Source organism: Embiotoca jacksoni, unplaced genomic scaffold (genome assembly GCF_022577435.1).
Source record: "Embiotoca jacksoni isolate LCO1_2020_lvr unplaced genomic scaffold, fEmbJac1.0.p SCAF_26, whole genome shotgun sequence".
NCBI classification, from domain to species: domain Eukaryota; kingdom Metazoa; phylum Chordata; class Actinopteri; family Embiotocidae; genus Embiotoca; species Embiotoca jacksoni.
This window is the reverse complement of record NW_027185377.1, coordinates 1239562-1254833: the sequence shown is the minus strand read 5'-3', so window position 1 is coordinate 1254833 and position 15272 is coordinate 1239562. Positions and strand designations below refer to the sequence as shown.

Below are 15272 nucleotides of genomic sequence, written 5' to 3'. Positions count from 1 at the left end.
ACACTCTCTGCTCTGTATCGGCTTTATATCACTGTTCTAATCCTCCTCTTCCTCCTCCACCTTCTCCTCCTCTTCCCTCCTGCTTTCCGTCCCCCCTCTGTCACTTTCCAGCAAAGCGTCTCCTTCAGCTAATCCCGCCTCTCCTGCCGGCTCAGATTCCTCCGGACATCGATTTAAATTAGCCTCGCTCACCCGGCCGTCTCCGCCTCGCCCCCATCCTCCTTCGCTCTCTCTCACTCTCACATCCCACCCAGGCTTAACTCCAGCCGGGCTACAGAAGAGCCGGGAAAAGGGTCTCGGCTTGTCTTTTTTAAAAAAACCTTTTTTTATCGTAGCTTACCGAGGAAGGTTGCAGCGCTGTGTAGAGATTTACTGGCTTTTATCTCGGCTCACCGTTTTCGATAAAGAAAGTCACTTCAGGAGTTCTCTGGAAATGAAACTGTGCAGTGTGTTTACGCAGCGAGAAGCCCGACTCCCGTCTTCATTTTCAGAACAATAAGTTGCGCATCTCTGTGGACGCAAACCACTACAAGTGAACTCAGAATAGATCTCCTTTGTTTACCATGTTGGAGATATGAACTCTCTGTCATTTTCTTTTCTCCTGCGTCTCTCTGGGATTCAGCTCACAGCACAAACAGCCGTCAACGTGACGTCCCTGTAATGAACTCGGCCCTCATCCATATGTACCTCCCCAGCTGGACATTTGTCCTCTGTCATCCTGACTGTCAGCTCCTGTGTAGCTAACCCCCCCGACCCTCTTTAATTCACTGTCGCTGCAGCTCCAGGCCATCATGTCCTGTTTTTGTTTTTGTTTTTTTTAAAGGCCTGAGTGAAAGGCTGATGTACAGTCATTTGAGTTGTAGAGTGCTGTAGAGAGTTTGTGTCTGCAGGTTGCAGGGAGTTGTGAAGATGTGAGGGGCTGTTAAGGACTTTTAAAGATTTAGTTCACCCAACGTACAAAAAAACCAACTTCTAACTCCTTTTTTAATTTTTGCTGCTGAAATGTAAATTTGAATGTTTCAGGTAGCAGGTAACAAACTCGGTTCACCTCCAGGGTGGTTGCTGGAGTCGGGGTTTGATTGCCAGTACTGAGTGCACACTCTTTGGTATCACAACTTCAGGATGTAGAAAAAAAAATCCCCTAAATTTTGAGATGAGATGCAGGGATAAGAATTTCAATATTCAAAAATTGCTGGAAACAAATCAACTTCTGAATCGACTGTTCGGCGGTGCGCAGCTGTGTTAGACTGAGGATCTGCTAGCTTTGCCTTCAGAGTCTGAACTGCACCTGCAACACGCAGAACCTTTTGTCGGCTCTTTGTACGTTTCGTGGCATCTAATCTCACTGCTCCACTCAGTTTTACCTGCACAGCTCCAGAGCTTTTTGTAGCAACGTGCTCTTCTTCTCTTTAAGTTGTTTAATGGCGGCTTGCAGACATCTTTTAGGTGCATTACCGCCTCCTTCTGACAGGAGTAACGCATTACAAGCAGGCACTGGTGAAAACGGGGAATAAGGAAAATTAAAGTTAATTTGAACCACGAATATTATACAATCCAAAACCATCCCTAATGTAATGTTCATGAAAGATCGACTGAGAGCTTCAAACTACTGAAACTAATCGGACACAATCAGCTCGATAAAGAATCATTCCAGCTGGTGGTCGTGGAGCCGTGTTGGAGCGTGCTGCTTAAAACTACGTCCCTCCACCTGTTGCATCGTTTTCACACGCCGCTGTTTTCGGTAATAATTCTCCCTCTAACAAACCCTTTTTTTGGTGGATTGCATACACGAGCTTGCAGAGAGCATATTAATGAGACGGCGACCTTTGGGGAAGTTACTCACTGATACACTGTTAATTTGCGACAGCAGCTAATTAATTGAAGTAATTTCAGCAGGTGTTATTGGTGGTTTGACTCAGCTGAATACAGGAAGTTTTGTACTTTGCACATAAAAAAAACAAGTGGGATTAAGGATAAAAGATTATATAGGAGCCTTATAATTCCATGTATTTTTCTGAGCAGGAATTGAGCCCAAAATAGAATCAACTTCCAGAGACTGATTGAAAGTTGTTTGCATGACCAATATTTTTCTGTAGTTTAGGTGAACTAACCCTTTAAAAGGCTTATTACTCTGTAGTGCTTGTAGAACTTGTAGTTGTGGAGTTGAGTCTCTCCAGCTTTCTCTGTTTCCTGTAGTTGCCTCCATAGAGCTTCTTCTTTTTTCCTGCCTGGTCTCCATTTCCGCCTGTCGCTCTTTATTTCCCATGCCCAACCTCACCTCTCTCTCGGGGGGCGGGGGAGGGATGGAAGGGGCACGGTTGCTGAAGAAGACATCATGTCAACTCCGCAACCCCTGATCTCTGACGCCCAAATGCTTCCATGTTTCCAGGTGTCACATACGCTGCAAAGGGCTACTTCGACGCTCTGGTGCGGATGGGCGAGATGGCCAGCGAAAGTCAAGGCTCTAAGGATCTCGGTGAGTCCTTGTAGTGGCTGTAGTGCCCCCGGTGGGGTGGATGGGGGGTTGCACCAGCAGCTGGTGGACGGGATGGGCTCGAGCTGGAGAGCAGAAGCAGCTGATGACCAACTTGAAACTGGACACACACACACACACACACACACACACACACACACACACACACACACAGAGAGAGAGAGAGGGGATGTCTCCACTGCTTTAAGACTCTAAATCTGAAAAACGGAGCACTTTATCTGATGCATCATCAGAGAAATTAATTATTTAGCAACGTCACAGCAAGCAGTTTGTTTAATCCCTCGTCCCTCACATTGAAGAAAGATAAAAAGCTCTCCGGTTGTTGTTTTTTTACTGCACCGCTGCGAGCAAATAATTAATTTGATATTCACAAGAGCACACATGGTGAGGAGGATTTGCTCTCTATTCATAATAAGCCCTCGATATATTTACAGTGGTAATGAGAAGTCTCGTTTGAATCCTCCCAGCTCTGCTCCCACACAGCGTGTTGTCCGGTTTGGGTTGGATCGGCTCTGGTTCTGCTCATCACAGACACATCTTTTAGCACAGGACAGGTAGGAGCATCTGTACCGAAGACACGCAGACGCAGACGCGTGCCCGCGGAGCGTCACGGGTCTGCATCCGGCCCGGATCACCGCAACCCTCTCGGTTCCGTTACCGTGATGCGACTCGAGGAACGCGGGCTGAGACCTGCAGAGGAGAGGAAGGAGGGACGAGGAGATGACTAGAGGAGGGTGGAGGGGGGGGGAGATATCTGAGGAGGCTGTAAAAGCTGCATTCATTATTCATGCGGAGACCTTTTCTGGCACTTCTTCTGGAGCTTCATCACTTCACTTCACATATTTTTTTATTTTTTTTTATCCCTGCGTCTCTTTCACTAAACACTCGGTTTTTAAGCCCGATGTAACTTTCAGGGTTTTAGGGCAGAGCTGTGATTAACCTTCAACACTCAATTATTTAAAAACCACCTAAAAGTATGAAGGAAAGCCTTCGCATGCCAAGACTGCCTGTAAGTGAATACTAATCCACAAATTATTGTCCGTTAGATTTTCTGAAATTTTTTTTTTTTCCTAAAAAATTGCATCACAAGAACATAAACTCCCCAACGGGATCCCCCATCATGCATCTGTACATCCCCGTCGCCGTCAGCTCGGCTGCTCTGCCTTTCGTGTTCTCTGTCTCACACGCCCGGGCCTCTAGTGTTTTTGCCTGCATGCGTGTCTGGAGAGGTTCGTCTCTTACTGTGCAGCCGAACCGTGACTCAGCAGCCTCCCGTTTTAACTCGGCACAACCTCCCCGCCGCCTCCGGTGAAAACGACAGACCGGGCTGAGCAGAATGGATTGATGCCGTCTCCACGTATTCCAGCAGCTGTGGCCTGTGAGCGGTGAAGAAGGTGTGTGTGTGTGTGTGTGTGTGTGTGTGTGTGTGTGTGTGTGTTCTGACAACGCTTATTACTTTGTGGGTGCTTCAGCATCTTCCGTTTCTTGTGTTGAGCCTCACAGCTTCAGTAAATTACTGGGCAAAATGCAAATGAGCTGCCAGAGAGGGAAGTGAAGAATGTGTCTCTGGAGGATTCGGGAGTCACTTGGGGTCGAGGTGTGATGTGAGACTGGAGATGTGCCGTGTGTCACACAGAGATGACGGTGTTTATGGTTTCCAGTCTTTTTCTAAATGCATCTTTTTTTTAATCCTGATATTGTTTGTTTGGTGAACGCGTAGGCGCGGCGGAGCTGAAGTAATGACGCGGACAGGCTTTAAACATGAACGGGAACTTTTCACGGTGAATTCTGGCAGAAAGGTTTTCGCCACCTCGGTCTGCACTCACCGAAACAATGCAATTAATCAGAGCTTTGGGATGAACGACGGCTAACGACATTAGCACGCGCACGTGACTGACAAGGTGAAGTGAGGAGAGGAGGAGCTGGGTTTCAGAAACCGAGCTCGATGGAGAATGTGGAAAATATTAGACGGAGGAGAGACGGTCTGTTGAGCGATTAACTCGCACATTGACATCACTGGTCGACGCAGACGGCTGCCGACCTCGAAACCTTCTCCTGTCAGAGGTTTTTCTTCCCGTTAAGAGTTATTTCCTCTCAGTCGCTGATGTGGGAGTTGTTGAATTGTTGGGTTCCTCCTATATAATGTTGTAAAGGACTTTACAGTTACTATATATATATAGAATTGAATGAATCATAACCAAACTAAACGGACATTATCACTGCTCCAGTTAAATAACTCAAAAAGACGTGTGTTTGTAGACGAGCACATTTTGAAGCAGACTTTTTCACAACATATAAATTGTGTTGCTGAAGTAGCTCAGTGTTGTTCTCTGTGATGTAAGAGCAGTGCAGTCCACTTTTCCCTGCAGCATAAGAGCACACAGTAAACATAGCTGTGGATGTACGTCAGTGAAACTACCAAACAGGTAAATCGACCTGCTGCAGCCTCGTGGTGTAATAATGCATCCGAGGAGTCATGTGGTTCATTTTTGGCTCTCAAACAAAACATATTGAAAGCAAACCGAGGTCGTTAATCAGAGACAGTTTGCGCATTATTTCCTTCAATGTTGAGTGAGTGTGCAGAAAACAAAACAAAAGAACTGTAAATATTCCTCCTGTTAGCATGAACCAGGTGAACGTTGGCCTTCTTTCTGTGTTTTATTGGAGTGCAGCGTTGGACTGCTGATTTATCAGCTCCAGCTTAAATCTTCAGTTTAAACATGGATTTTTGTTTTTTTTTAGTTGCAAAGTTCCAGACTTTAATGTCTGTTTTTAAAAATGAAATAATCAGGTTTCAGGACCGATTCACAGCTGTCGGACAATCCAATACTCAGTAACTCAGTTATCTGAAGGAGGCGATAACTCACTGACGCTCATGTTGTTTTAACACTTCAGAAGCAGCAGTGCAGCGGTAGATTTAAACTCTCACTCGCATGCCGGAGCCGGCCAGTTCTCCAAGTAATTAGGAAAAAAAGAGTAAAAGGCATTACGTGATTATTATCCACTTGTGTGGCCTGAAATAAACTGAGTCACACGGGGACACTGATTTATGGAGAGCTGGCTCTGTTTATCAGCTGATAGCACGCGGCCCTGAGAGCCGGGCGCAGGAACAGGAAGTGATCGCTTGTGTTTCAATCACTGCTTCTTCATTTCCACGCTGCCGTCAAGGTTTATCTTTTAAACAACTGAGCGACTCCCCGCGCAGAAAGACGAGACGCTCCACGGCCGCGGCGGAGAATCTGTGTGTGTGTGTGTGAGCGTGTGTGTGAGCGAGCGAGAGTGTGTGTGTGTGTGTGTGTGTGAGAGAGTGTGTGTGAGAGAGTGTGTGTGTGTGTGTGAGCGAGAGAGAGTGTGTGTGTGTGTGTGTGTGAGCGAGCGTGAGAGTGTGTGTGTGTGTGTGTGAGAGAGAGAGAGAGAGAGTGTGTGTGTGTGAGCGAGCGTGAGAGTGTGTGTGTGTGTGTGTGTGTGTGTGTGTGTGTGTGTGTGTGTGAGAGAGAGAGAGAGAGAGAGTGTGCGTGAGTGTGTGTGTCTGCGAACACCCCCGCACTGAAGTGGGAGCTCAGGCAGCCCTGGGAGAACACGCCGAATCCGCACACACGGCTAAAAATAGATCCGATGAAAAACGCCTCGACTGGAGCTACTCTGATGATGGAGGAGGAGGAGGAGGAGGAGGAGGAGGAGGAGGAGGAGAAACGCTCCAGCCGCAGCCCAAAGATGGTTTGTCGGTGATGTCAGCACCGATGAAAATGACAATCTCTTTCTTCCGTATGCTAAATATGGGCATCGCTTTGAGAAAAAAAAAGGAGGAAGCTCCTGCAGTTCCGGCTCTCTTCTCCGACCATGTAGGGGTTCAGCATGCACGTGCAAGTTTGAGCAGAGGTGGCGTTCACTCACAGAAGCATGAAGAGGAGCATCCGTCGGCCTCTACTTTTATATAATCTGCCGTTATAACAGATATCAAAGCAGTGAATTCTGCATTCTATCTGCTTACAGATCTCTGCGTCTCCTCAGCTGCTCCAGCTGTTGTTTTTTCACTCCTACCACTTATACAAGTGTGGACAGTGTCCAGGCAGCTGGACAGCGAAGGAGGTTCATATTCATCAGAGGACTTGTTAAAATCAAAGCTTTCATCTAAACAGCTGAGATTTTTCATAAGTGTTTCATAAGCGTGCAGAGGCGTGCACGAACTTAAAATAAGTGGCAGCTTTTTCCTGTGCAGGATTAGGATTGGATTTTCAGAAGTAGGTGGTTCTGGACAAAGGAATCAGTGTGTTAGAGGGACATTTAGGGCGGTCATAAGGAAGATTAATAAATGAGGGGGTCAGTAACGGGACCTTAGGTAGCCTGGCTCCGCCCACCTGTTGCTCGCATCTTTCATTTTAGTCTGGAACATAAACTGTATATAAAAGTGGACGTAGCTTCTGGACTGAAAAATGAGGCCGATGTGGAAGTGATGCAATTTTTCTGTATGCCATTCGCTAAATTCAGTCTTCCAGATTAGTTTTCTGGAGGTCCATCAGAAAAGAATCTGTCATTAATTGTAAAATGAGCTTTAGAAAGACGCGCTTTTGGGGGCGTGTCTGTTTGATTGACAGGCCTGTGGTGCAGTCAGGTTACAGCTATCGGTGGGCGGGACGTAGTATCGTCAGGTTTCCAATCAGATCGGTCAGATCCACCACTGGCTCCTCCCCCAGCTCGTCCAAATATGGTCATTTCTTGCTCCAAACCGCTCCGAACTAACAAGATGGTGACGGACAGAATCGTGAACTCGAAGGTGACGTCACTGCTGGTTGCTGTTTGTTCTGGAAACTCCAATTGCTGATCAGCCATCAGTAGGCGTGGCTACGTTTGATGATGTTGAGGTCAAGTGTTTGACTTCAGTTAGGCGAGACGAAGCGATACGAACAGTCGTAGCAAGCCGGAGTGACAACGACTCCTTAAAATCTGCTCTGGTTATTTACCGACGCGATGGAGTAACAGCACACAAAAAATATCTGAAAGTTCCCAAACAAAAGAAGCTAAAACACCTTAAAATATCAAAATGTGATGACAGTGTCATTTCTTTTTTAACCTCTAGATCAACACATGCAGCAAATTCTCCATCATTCCTGAATCTTATTGATCAGAATATTATATCAAATATCAGGATTATTCATGTTAAATCAAAAATGTGTCTTAAATCCAGCACAGTTGTTCTTTAAATGAGCTTTTAATCAAGATTGTTGTATTACTGACTTTAATTAGTAAGCAAAACAACTGCATTCCCATATAATTATTGTTAAAAACTAAATTCTGAAAGGCTCCTGCTCCTGCCTCTGTGTGATGTGATTTCAAGGTGACCATGAGCAGTTTAAATGAATGAATCCTCGTATTTTCGGCTCCCATTCATCTCATTCTCGTCTCATCGCCGTGGGCTGAACACGCTGCGGCGCAACATCCTCCTCATGAAAACAATTTAAGGTTAATTCAGACGGACGACATTTGAGGTCCAGGAAACAATTAGCGTTCGGTTAATTCATTAACTGCGGCGTGGTTTAGTAGGAGTTCGCCTTCGAGACGTGTTCTTCGATGAGGCAGCAGCGGCTCCAAAAAAAAGACACAAATTTCACTTCCTTCGGTTCAATATTCATCAGCTGATTCTACCGTGTCATTTTCTCCTCATTTGTATCTCGATTTATCGCCCTCAGTTTAAAAGAGAAGATGTTTGAATCCCCTCTGGTGCTGCAGAGACGGAAAGCAGTAATAAAGACGTGAAAACGCCATCCTGACATGATAATCGGTCACGTTGTTGAGTCACTGAGTATCTCTTAGGGAAGTTGCCAGTGTTGTCCCCCCTTCCCTCCACCTCGCCTGAAATGTCTCTGCTCAGTTTAAGGAGAAGCCGGTGACCTCGCCGTGACCTCGCCGTGACCCCTCATCTCTCTCAGCCAGCACAGGCTGAATTTCCCCCGAGCTTCAACCCCAGATATGAATTCAGCCGGCATTCGCTGTGCGTGGAGGGAAACTGCAGCGAGAGCACTCTTTTTAAAGTGTTTTTTATTTTCTTTCCCTCCTTTCAGCCTTCATCTCACAATGCAGAAGTTCTACCACGCCGGCGACGCTCTCGTCAAACTCTAAATAGATTGATAGTTGCGTTTTGTTTATGACGAGTCAGAAGTCAGCGATATTAAAACCTTGACTCGGTTCTGTAACGGTGAGAATGTGCAGGACGATGGAGCCTCTAGTCTTCGTCTGCATGTTCAGGTTTCATCTGAAGATCAGCTGGATGGAAAACTTCAGGATTCTGTGCAGAAGATGCACAGATGTTATGAGGGCAGAAATAAGAAGCACCTTTACCTGTGCAGGATTATTATTCTTTTTTTCCCTGAAGGTCGCAGTAGGAGTTGGTGGTTTTGGACAAAGGAATGTACTAGAGGGACATTTAGGAAACGTGGGTCAGCTGGTGGTCTGGCTCCGCCCCCTTATTGCTCATAGCTTCTTCAGTTTTTACTTTCATTATAGTCTGGAACATCCGATTGGCAATCAGTGACCTCCGTCTCATGTTCGTGTGCCGTTAGTGTGTCCTACGTCGAAACGACTGTTTCTTACAATAACGTCTGAGAGTAGAGTTTTAATTCTTTAGATTTGGGAATGTGAATTTTCTGGACAGTATAACTCATTTCTGCCCGTTTAAACCTCCAACCAGATTACATTTTTGGCACCTCTGACATCCATCACATGTTGGTCGGTGCTGATTGGTCAACAGCTGATCCAACGGTTTCATAATTATTCCCAAGTCTTGTGTAAGGTCAGACTCGGAGACCCACACGGTGAGTTCAGGTTCTGGTAGAACCGGGCCGGTCTGTGGGGAGAGGCATGAACTCTGAAGGCTGACGTGCTTCATGTCGGCTTCAGAGCAGAAAAGAAACTCTTGACACAGATTTTTCATTGTAATTTCTATCTCGGGTCAATTTCCTATTTAATCATCGGACCCAAGCGGCCGACCCGTTGACGTCTGTCTGCGCTACGCTACCAATTTAGCTTCCCCTCACCGTCTCGGCGCTTTCTTTTTTCTTTTTTTTTTTTTTAGAAAGTCCTTGTCCTCAGGTCACCCCAGGTGCCGAGGGAGGACGCAGAGAGACGTCCTGAAGACAGACGTGTTCCCGGCTCATTGGCAGCCGTCAGAGGCTCTCCGGTCAAATCAAAACCTCGCACCGACCCGCGCTTTGATCAGCCCCGCCCACCTTTCACCATGACAACCAACACCACCCGTCTCCATCAGCACCTTCCAACAGGCAGCAGCGAGTCTGTTTAACTCACCACACGGACGTTAACGTGCCGCTAATGTGGCTTCAATAATGTGTCGGACCCCGTTAAAATGTCCTTGATGGAGTCGCATCGACCTTGGAGCGCCGATCCAGAACAAATGGTGACTTAATGATGCTGATAATAACGTGAAGCAAACAGACTCACAAACTGCAGACGTTTTGTTCGGGGAAAATGTCCACGTTGTGAAAGCGTTTTTTTTAGTCCTCCGCTGGGATTTCCATCGATGTTTCTTTGTGTTTCATACGTTTTAAAACGGAACATTGTCAGCTGGTTATTAACTCGTCGTCACCGAGCTGCAGCGTGAAGCTGTCAGCGAGTCCTCACGCTTCTCTGAAAGAAATCCGTCCACGGAGACGAACAGCGAGCGATCGCTTAAAGAAAAACAGCTTCATAAAAAAACATCTTTACTCATTTAGAGGCCCGAGATGATGAGTTCGGTTTGGTGGGTTTTATTGACCTGCCAGGCTCTCGGGTTTCATCTCTGTCACTCTCCAACCGGCTCGCGTCTTCGGTCTCTCCGACCATCAGTCTTCGTTTCGCAGCCCGTCGGCTGCCGTGTAATGATTATGTATAGCCAGTCGCTCCTATCGATCCTCAGCAGAAGTAAAGATGTCAAACACAGGCGCGCGTCTGCTTGTGTCAGCAGCCTGCAGGCATTTCTTTTTTTTCTTTTCTTTATCATTTCTAAGAAGCAGCATCTTCCTCATGCGTGTGTCTCTATGATAATCTGCTGTTGCACCTTTTGCAAAGAAAAAAACTTGTCATTACTTTGTCAAGCACGTGCTTAAAATGTAAAGACTAATCAGACATTGTAGCCACTTCTCTGGAAAACTTGTGCGCCGTGTTTTATAGCAAAAGAAAAATACTAAAATGAAAGAGCCAGAAGAGGCACAACAATAGCAGCGCCGCTCATGCGGCTTTGAGGAGGACAAATCTCCCTGCAGCACCTTGTACTCCCTCTACTGCAGCTTTCTGGGGGATTAGAGCAGCTTGTTTGCTTTCAGCCTACCGGTAATAACGGTCCTCCTGCAGAGAGGCACGCTGCATACCCCCCCCCCCCCCCCCGTTAACCGTGGTGCACTCGCTGTCCTCCGAGTGGAGCTGCAGGGGAAATAAACCCAGATGTTTACGCTGAATGATGGGCTGGTTGCCGCCCTGCAGTCCTACTGTACAAACACCCGCTGCCCCGGCGTGACCCGCGAGTCGCTGCTGAACTTTGCTCCAGTTTGCTTTGTCAGTGTAATTCTGTATATTGGAAGCTGTTGTTTGGATCTCATTGTGCTGTAAACCTCAGACTTAACGGTGGATCAGACCAACAATAACAGGCTTCTTCTTTTTTTTTTGCTTAATTGCGTTAAACTTTTTTTTTGTTAAGCAGATGAAATGGTGTCCAATTAAATTCCCATCTCGTGTTTTTATTTCCAGACTGAGTGATGATCGGGCAGTTGATGTGATGCATTTGAGTCGTTTTTGCAGGAACGATTTTGCAAACAAAAGCAGCGATTGTGAGTTTTTGGATTGATCCGGACCCGTGTGCCGGCGCTGAGTACCGACAACAATGTGCTTTGCTCCCCTTTAAGCCTCATATGTTGTGATCTGCGGTGATTAACGATAAGCGTCTTACCTCTGGCGGGTAGAAGTCCGATATTTCACAATGCAAAGTGGTGAGATTTTGGATTAGATGGATGCAATGAGACGAGAACATCCAGGAATTTGGGGAACGTCCAGGTGACGAAAAACCTGCTGCTTCGGTCGAGCACACCGATGTGGGTCGACGCCGACTAACCTGTGTTTCAGTAACTCGTGTGTCCGAGTCTGTGGCCTTCATGTCCATCAGTAAAAACTACAAAATACAGGTTTTATACTCTCTAACTCACAGACTGGATATAAAAGAGTTCATAGCTTCAGGTCTGTAAAATGGTTCCGATCCAGAAGTGTCTTCAGCTGCAATACCAGCGAGTGCCACTAGAGGTCGGCTCCAAAAAGCCTCCGGCTCCATAGACTCCCATTCAACTTCTCTCATCAAATCCAAAGTGAATAAAATGTGTCCATCAGTTATCTCGGTGTTGTTAGCTAAAGTCACTCCTTCTTATTAGTTTTCTGGAGGTCCATCTGAAAATAATCCCTCATTCATTAGAAAAGAAGATTCAAGAAGACCTGTTTTTGGGGGCGTGTCTGTTTGATTGACAGGCCTGTGGTGCAGTCAGGTTACAGCTATCGGTGGGCGGGACGTAGTATCGTCAGGTTTCCAATCAGATCGGTCAGATCCACCAGCTGGCTCCTCCCCCAGCTCGTCCAAATATGGTCACTTCCTGCTCCAAACCGCTCCGAACTATTAAAGATGGTAACAGACAGAATCTGAACTCAACCCTTCACAACGTTCACAAACCAACGGGTGACCTCACTGCTGGTTGCCGCTCGGTCTAACTTCACCGTGGCAACGGGGCTGTTGTCCCAAGTCTCAGCAATTAAATTGGTACAAACGCGTTTTGTAGAATTGATAGAAATGATAAATAAAACTGAGTTGTGATCAACCAGAAGCAAAAAAATAAATCCCAGCAGTGTGTTTTTATTGGCTCTTTATTGACTCTCTTCACTTCACACCTCGGTGCAGCAGATGGTGAATCAGAGGTCACCTCCACACCAGCTGCTGCACCGAGGTGTGAAGTGAAGAGAGTGTTGAGGAACTGACCTCCGACCTTCCGGAGGAGGAGAACCCCCCCCCCCTCAAGGATCAATGAAGAAGAACCTTAATTACTCTATAGATGAACACAGCGCTTATAAAAGGACCTTTTTACGGAAGACAGAGCAGTATGAAGTGGAGTTCATCCTACAGCGATGTTTCATCCCCCGGCTGAAGGGCAGCGTGTCGGCGTAGCCGGAGCTCCTTCTTTTCTTTCGCTCCGTACATTAACCGATGAGAGGCGGGAACATTTTTATTCAATTTCATTTTATTTATAGAGCGTCAAATGACAAAACATGTTATTTAAGTCCTTAAAACAGGACTTTAAAGCTTCATACAAAGGAACCCAACAATTTAACAAACTACCTGTCCTGCAGCAGTCAAACACCTCAACGGCATCACAGCCTGCAGATGCATCTTTGTAAACGGGGGGGGGGAGTGTACTGGAGAGTGGGAGTGTGTTGTTGATGGCAGAGTGTTTCTGTGGTTTGTGTGCACGTGTCCAAACGACATGTCGCTCCCAGATTTCCTCCTCATGCATGGGTGACATCTGCTGCCGTGTTCCAGATGTTCTACTGGTGTTCCAGATGTTCTACTGGTGTACCAACTCTCACTATTCTGAGTACATCAGTGTCGGGAACAGAAAAACATGCAGTGATTTCTGGGTAAAATAGTTAAAGCTGCAAATATGTTGGAGGCTGATGTGTTCACGTGATGAGGTCATTTCCTGTCGGTGCAGAACGGCAGTGAGATTTGAAACAACACTGTACGACACAAGTAAGAGTCCTCACATGTAAGAGTGAGTTCAAACTATGTTTTCAACAGCTCGCAATGTTGCAAAATTCCATGCAAAATAAAACTCTTTATCAAGAAAAATAATTCCTCATTTACAGTCAGCGAGGTTCTTCATCCTCTCCTCCTCATCATCAAAACAAACCATAAGCAAGCAGCAAAAACAGGAGGTGATGAGGTGATTATATTTTGAGTTTCATTAAAATAATCTAAAGCAGATTTTTAAACTTCACAAACAGCTGTTTTATGATGTGCAGATTGCTTATTATCACAGGGAGTCGATACATATCTTTCTTTTATGCAGTAGTAGAGACATGTTTTTTTCTTCCTTACTTGCCATTTGTTTCCACTTTGTACAATAAGAATCACACAAAAACTCCTTTTGATAAAAGCCTCAACAATCATAATAAAACAAAACAACCTCTCAGTAAAACCCGGCGAGGAGGAGGAGGAGGAGGAGGAGAGCTGCTGCTACGATGAAGGAGAGGAGTGACGTGAAAAGAATGAAGGACAAAAGGAGGATAGATAAAAACAGAGCGTGACAGATGGAAGGAGAGTTTATGGTTGAATTAAAGAAAGAAAAAGATTTTTAAGAGTAATTTCAGATGAAATTCCTCCGTTTTGAACTCCATTTGAGGAAATCCTCAAGTTAAACACCTGAAAATTCAACTCTCGTCCAGCAGTGGAGTAACCCGTTTTCAAGTGTATAAATTACATTTTTATTTAGTTTAATTAATGTGCAAATACCCAGATAAGTTCAGATTCATAATATTAGTCATATTTTTTTTTATATTGATTTACTGCATTTATTGTGAAATATTTGACCTCAGAGCTCGACTGATGCTGGATTTTTTTTCTTTATAACCAAACATTGACCAATATTTGTCTGACAAACACGACATGCAAACAAAAAATGTTTTCCAAGAAACTGTAAGAAGCCGAACCTGCTGATGGTTTCTAAAAAGATAAATATAAAGATCCAGTGTTGGTTTGCAGGTCGTCTGAGGTTTTCCTGACTAACCACCCGTCTGACTGTTTTTCTGTGTGGAAACCTGTCGTGTCTCATTTTCCTCGGGGTACTTTGATCTGTCTCTGTCTCTCCAGGTCTCTATCCCTTTTGTTCTTTGCTCAAACTTAGATCTTTTTTTTTGTTCCTTTTTTTTACAACGCATTGCATATTCAGAAGAGGCAGCATGTAGGTATCCTTAAAACAACACACACCACCCTGGCTGCATGAATCATCATTTTATACTTTCTACTTCTTTTGTTTTTATTATTTGGATTTTTTTTTTTGTATTTTATTTTCTGGGTTCTGCTTTTTTTGGTGTGTCCCCCCACCCCACCCCCCACACACACTCCCCCCTGTTCTGTTGAAGTACGACACATGTCTCAATGCAAAGAGGAAATATTCAAGTTTCTCTATTCTATCATGCTGTTCCTGTGTTTCTCAGCAGTAGTATTTAATCAAATGGAAACCTCCTCTCATGATTTGCAGTAGTTTGGTTTCAGTATTTCAAACTTTCAGTAGTTTTTTCTTGATGAACTCTTTGTTTTTGTTTATTTCATCCATGACGTCTGTGCTGCATATTTCTGTCGCGCTCTTTTTTTTTTTTTGACTTGTCGGTGTGCTGAGTGACAGCTCATCCCGTCCGGTGCCTTGTCCTCCACCTGTCTCTCATCTGTTCCCTGTGGCTGCATGCTCTTTTCTTTCTTTCTTTTTCTTATTGCACGATGTACGTCGCTCCCGCAGACTTAATATCATTCTCTCTTCTCTCCCTCCTCGTCTCCTCTCCCTTTTTCGTTTTGTTTTTGTTGATGGTCTTTCTGTTCTTTGTCTTCTCTCTGCAGGGGAGGTGCTCTTTCAGATGGCAGAAGTGCACCGACAGATCCAGATCCAGCTCGAAGAGATGGTGAGCATGTGGTGGTGGTGTTGCTAAAATCGGCACTTCTTAAGCCACGAGCCGGGCAGCCGAACAGATTGCGGGCCTGTTTGCT

General features: G+C 45.4%; 1 protein-coding gene across 4 annotated transcripts in view; it reads left to right on the top strand.

Moving 5' to 3' along the window:
• baiap2b (BAR/IMD domain containing adaptor protein 2b) overlaps positions 1-15272 on the top strand; it is a 57363-nt gene that overhangs the window by 19084 nt on the left and 23007 nt on the right. For 2 of the 4 annotated variants that reach the window (XM_069159946.1, XM_069159945.1), the window contains exons 3-5: positions 2390-2476; positions 14461-14472; positions 15126-15187. In XM_069159946.1, the coding sequence (XP_069016047.1) occupies positions 2390-2476; positions 14461-14472; positions 15126-15187 (161 nt within the window). The remainder of the gene's footprint in view (positions 1-2389; positions 2477-14460; positions 14473-15125; positions 15188-15272) is intronic. The other 2 variants (XM_069159947.1, XM_069159948.1) reach the window with 2 other exon arrangements.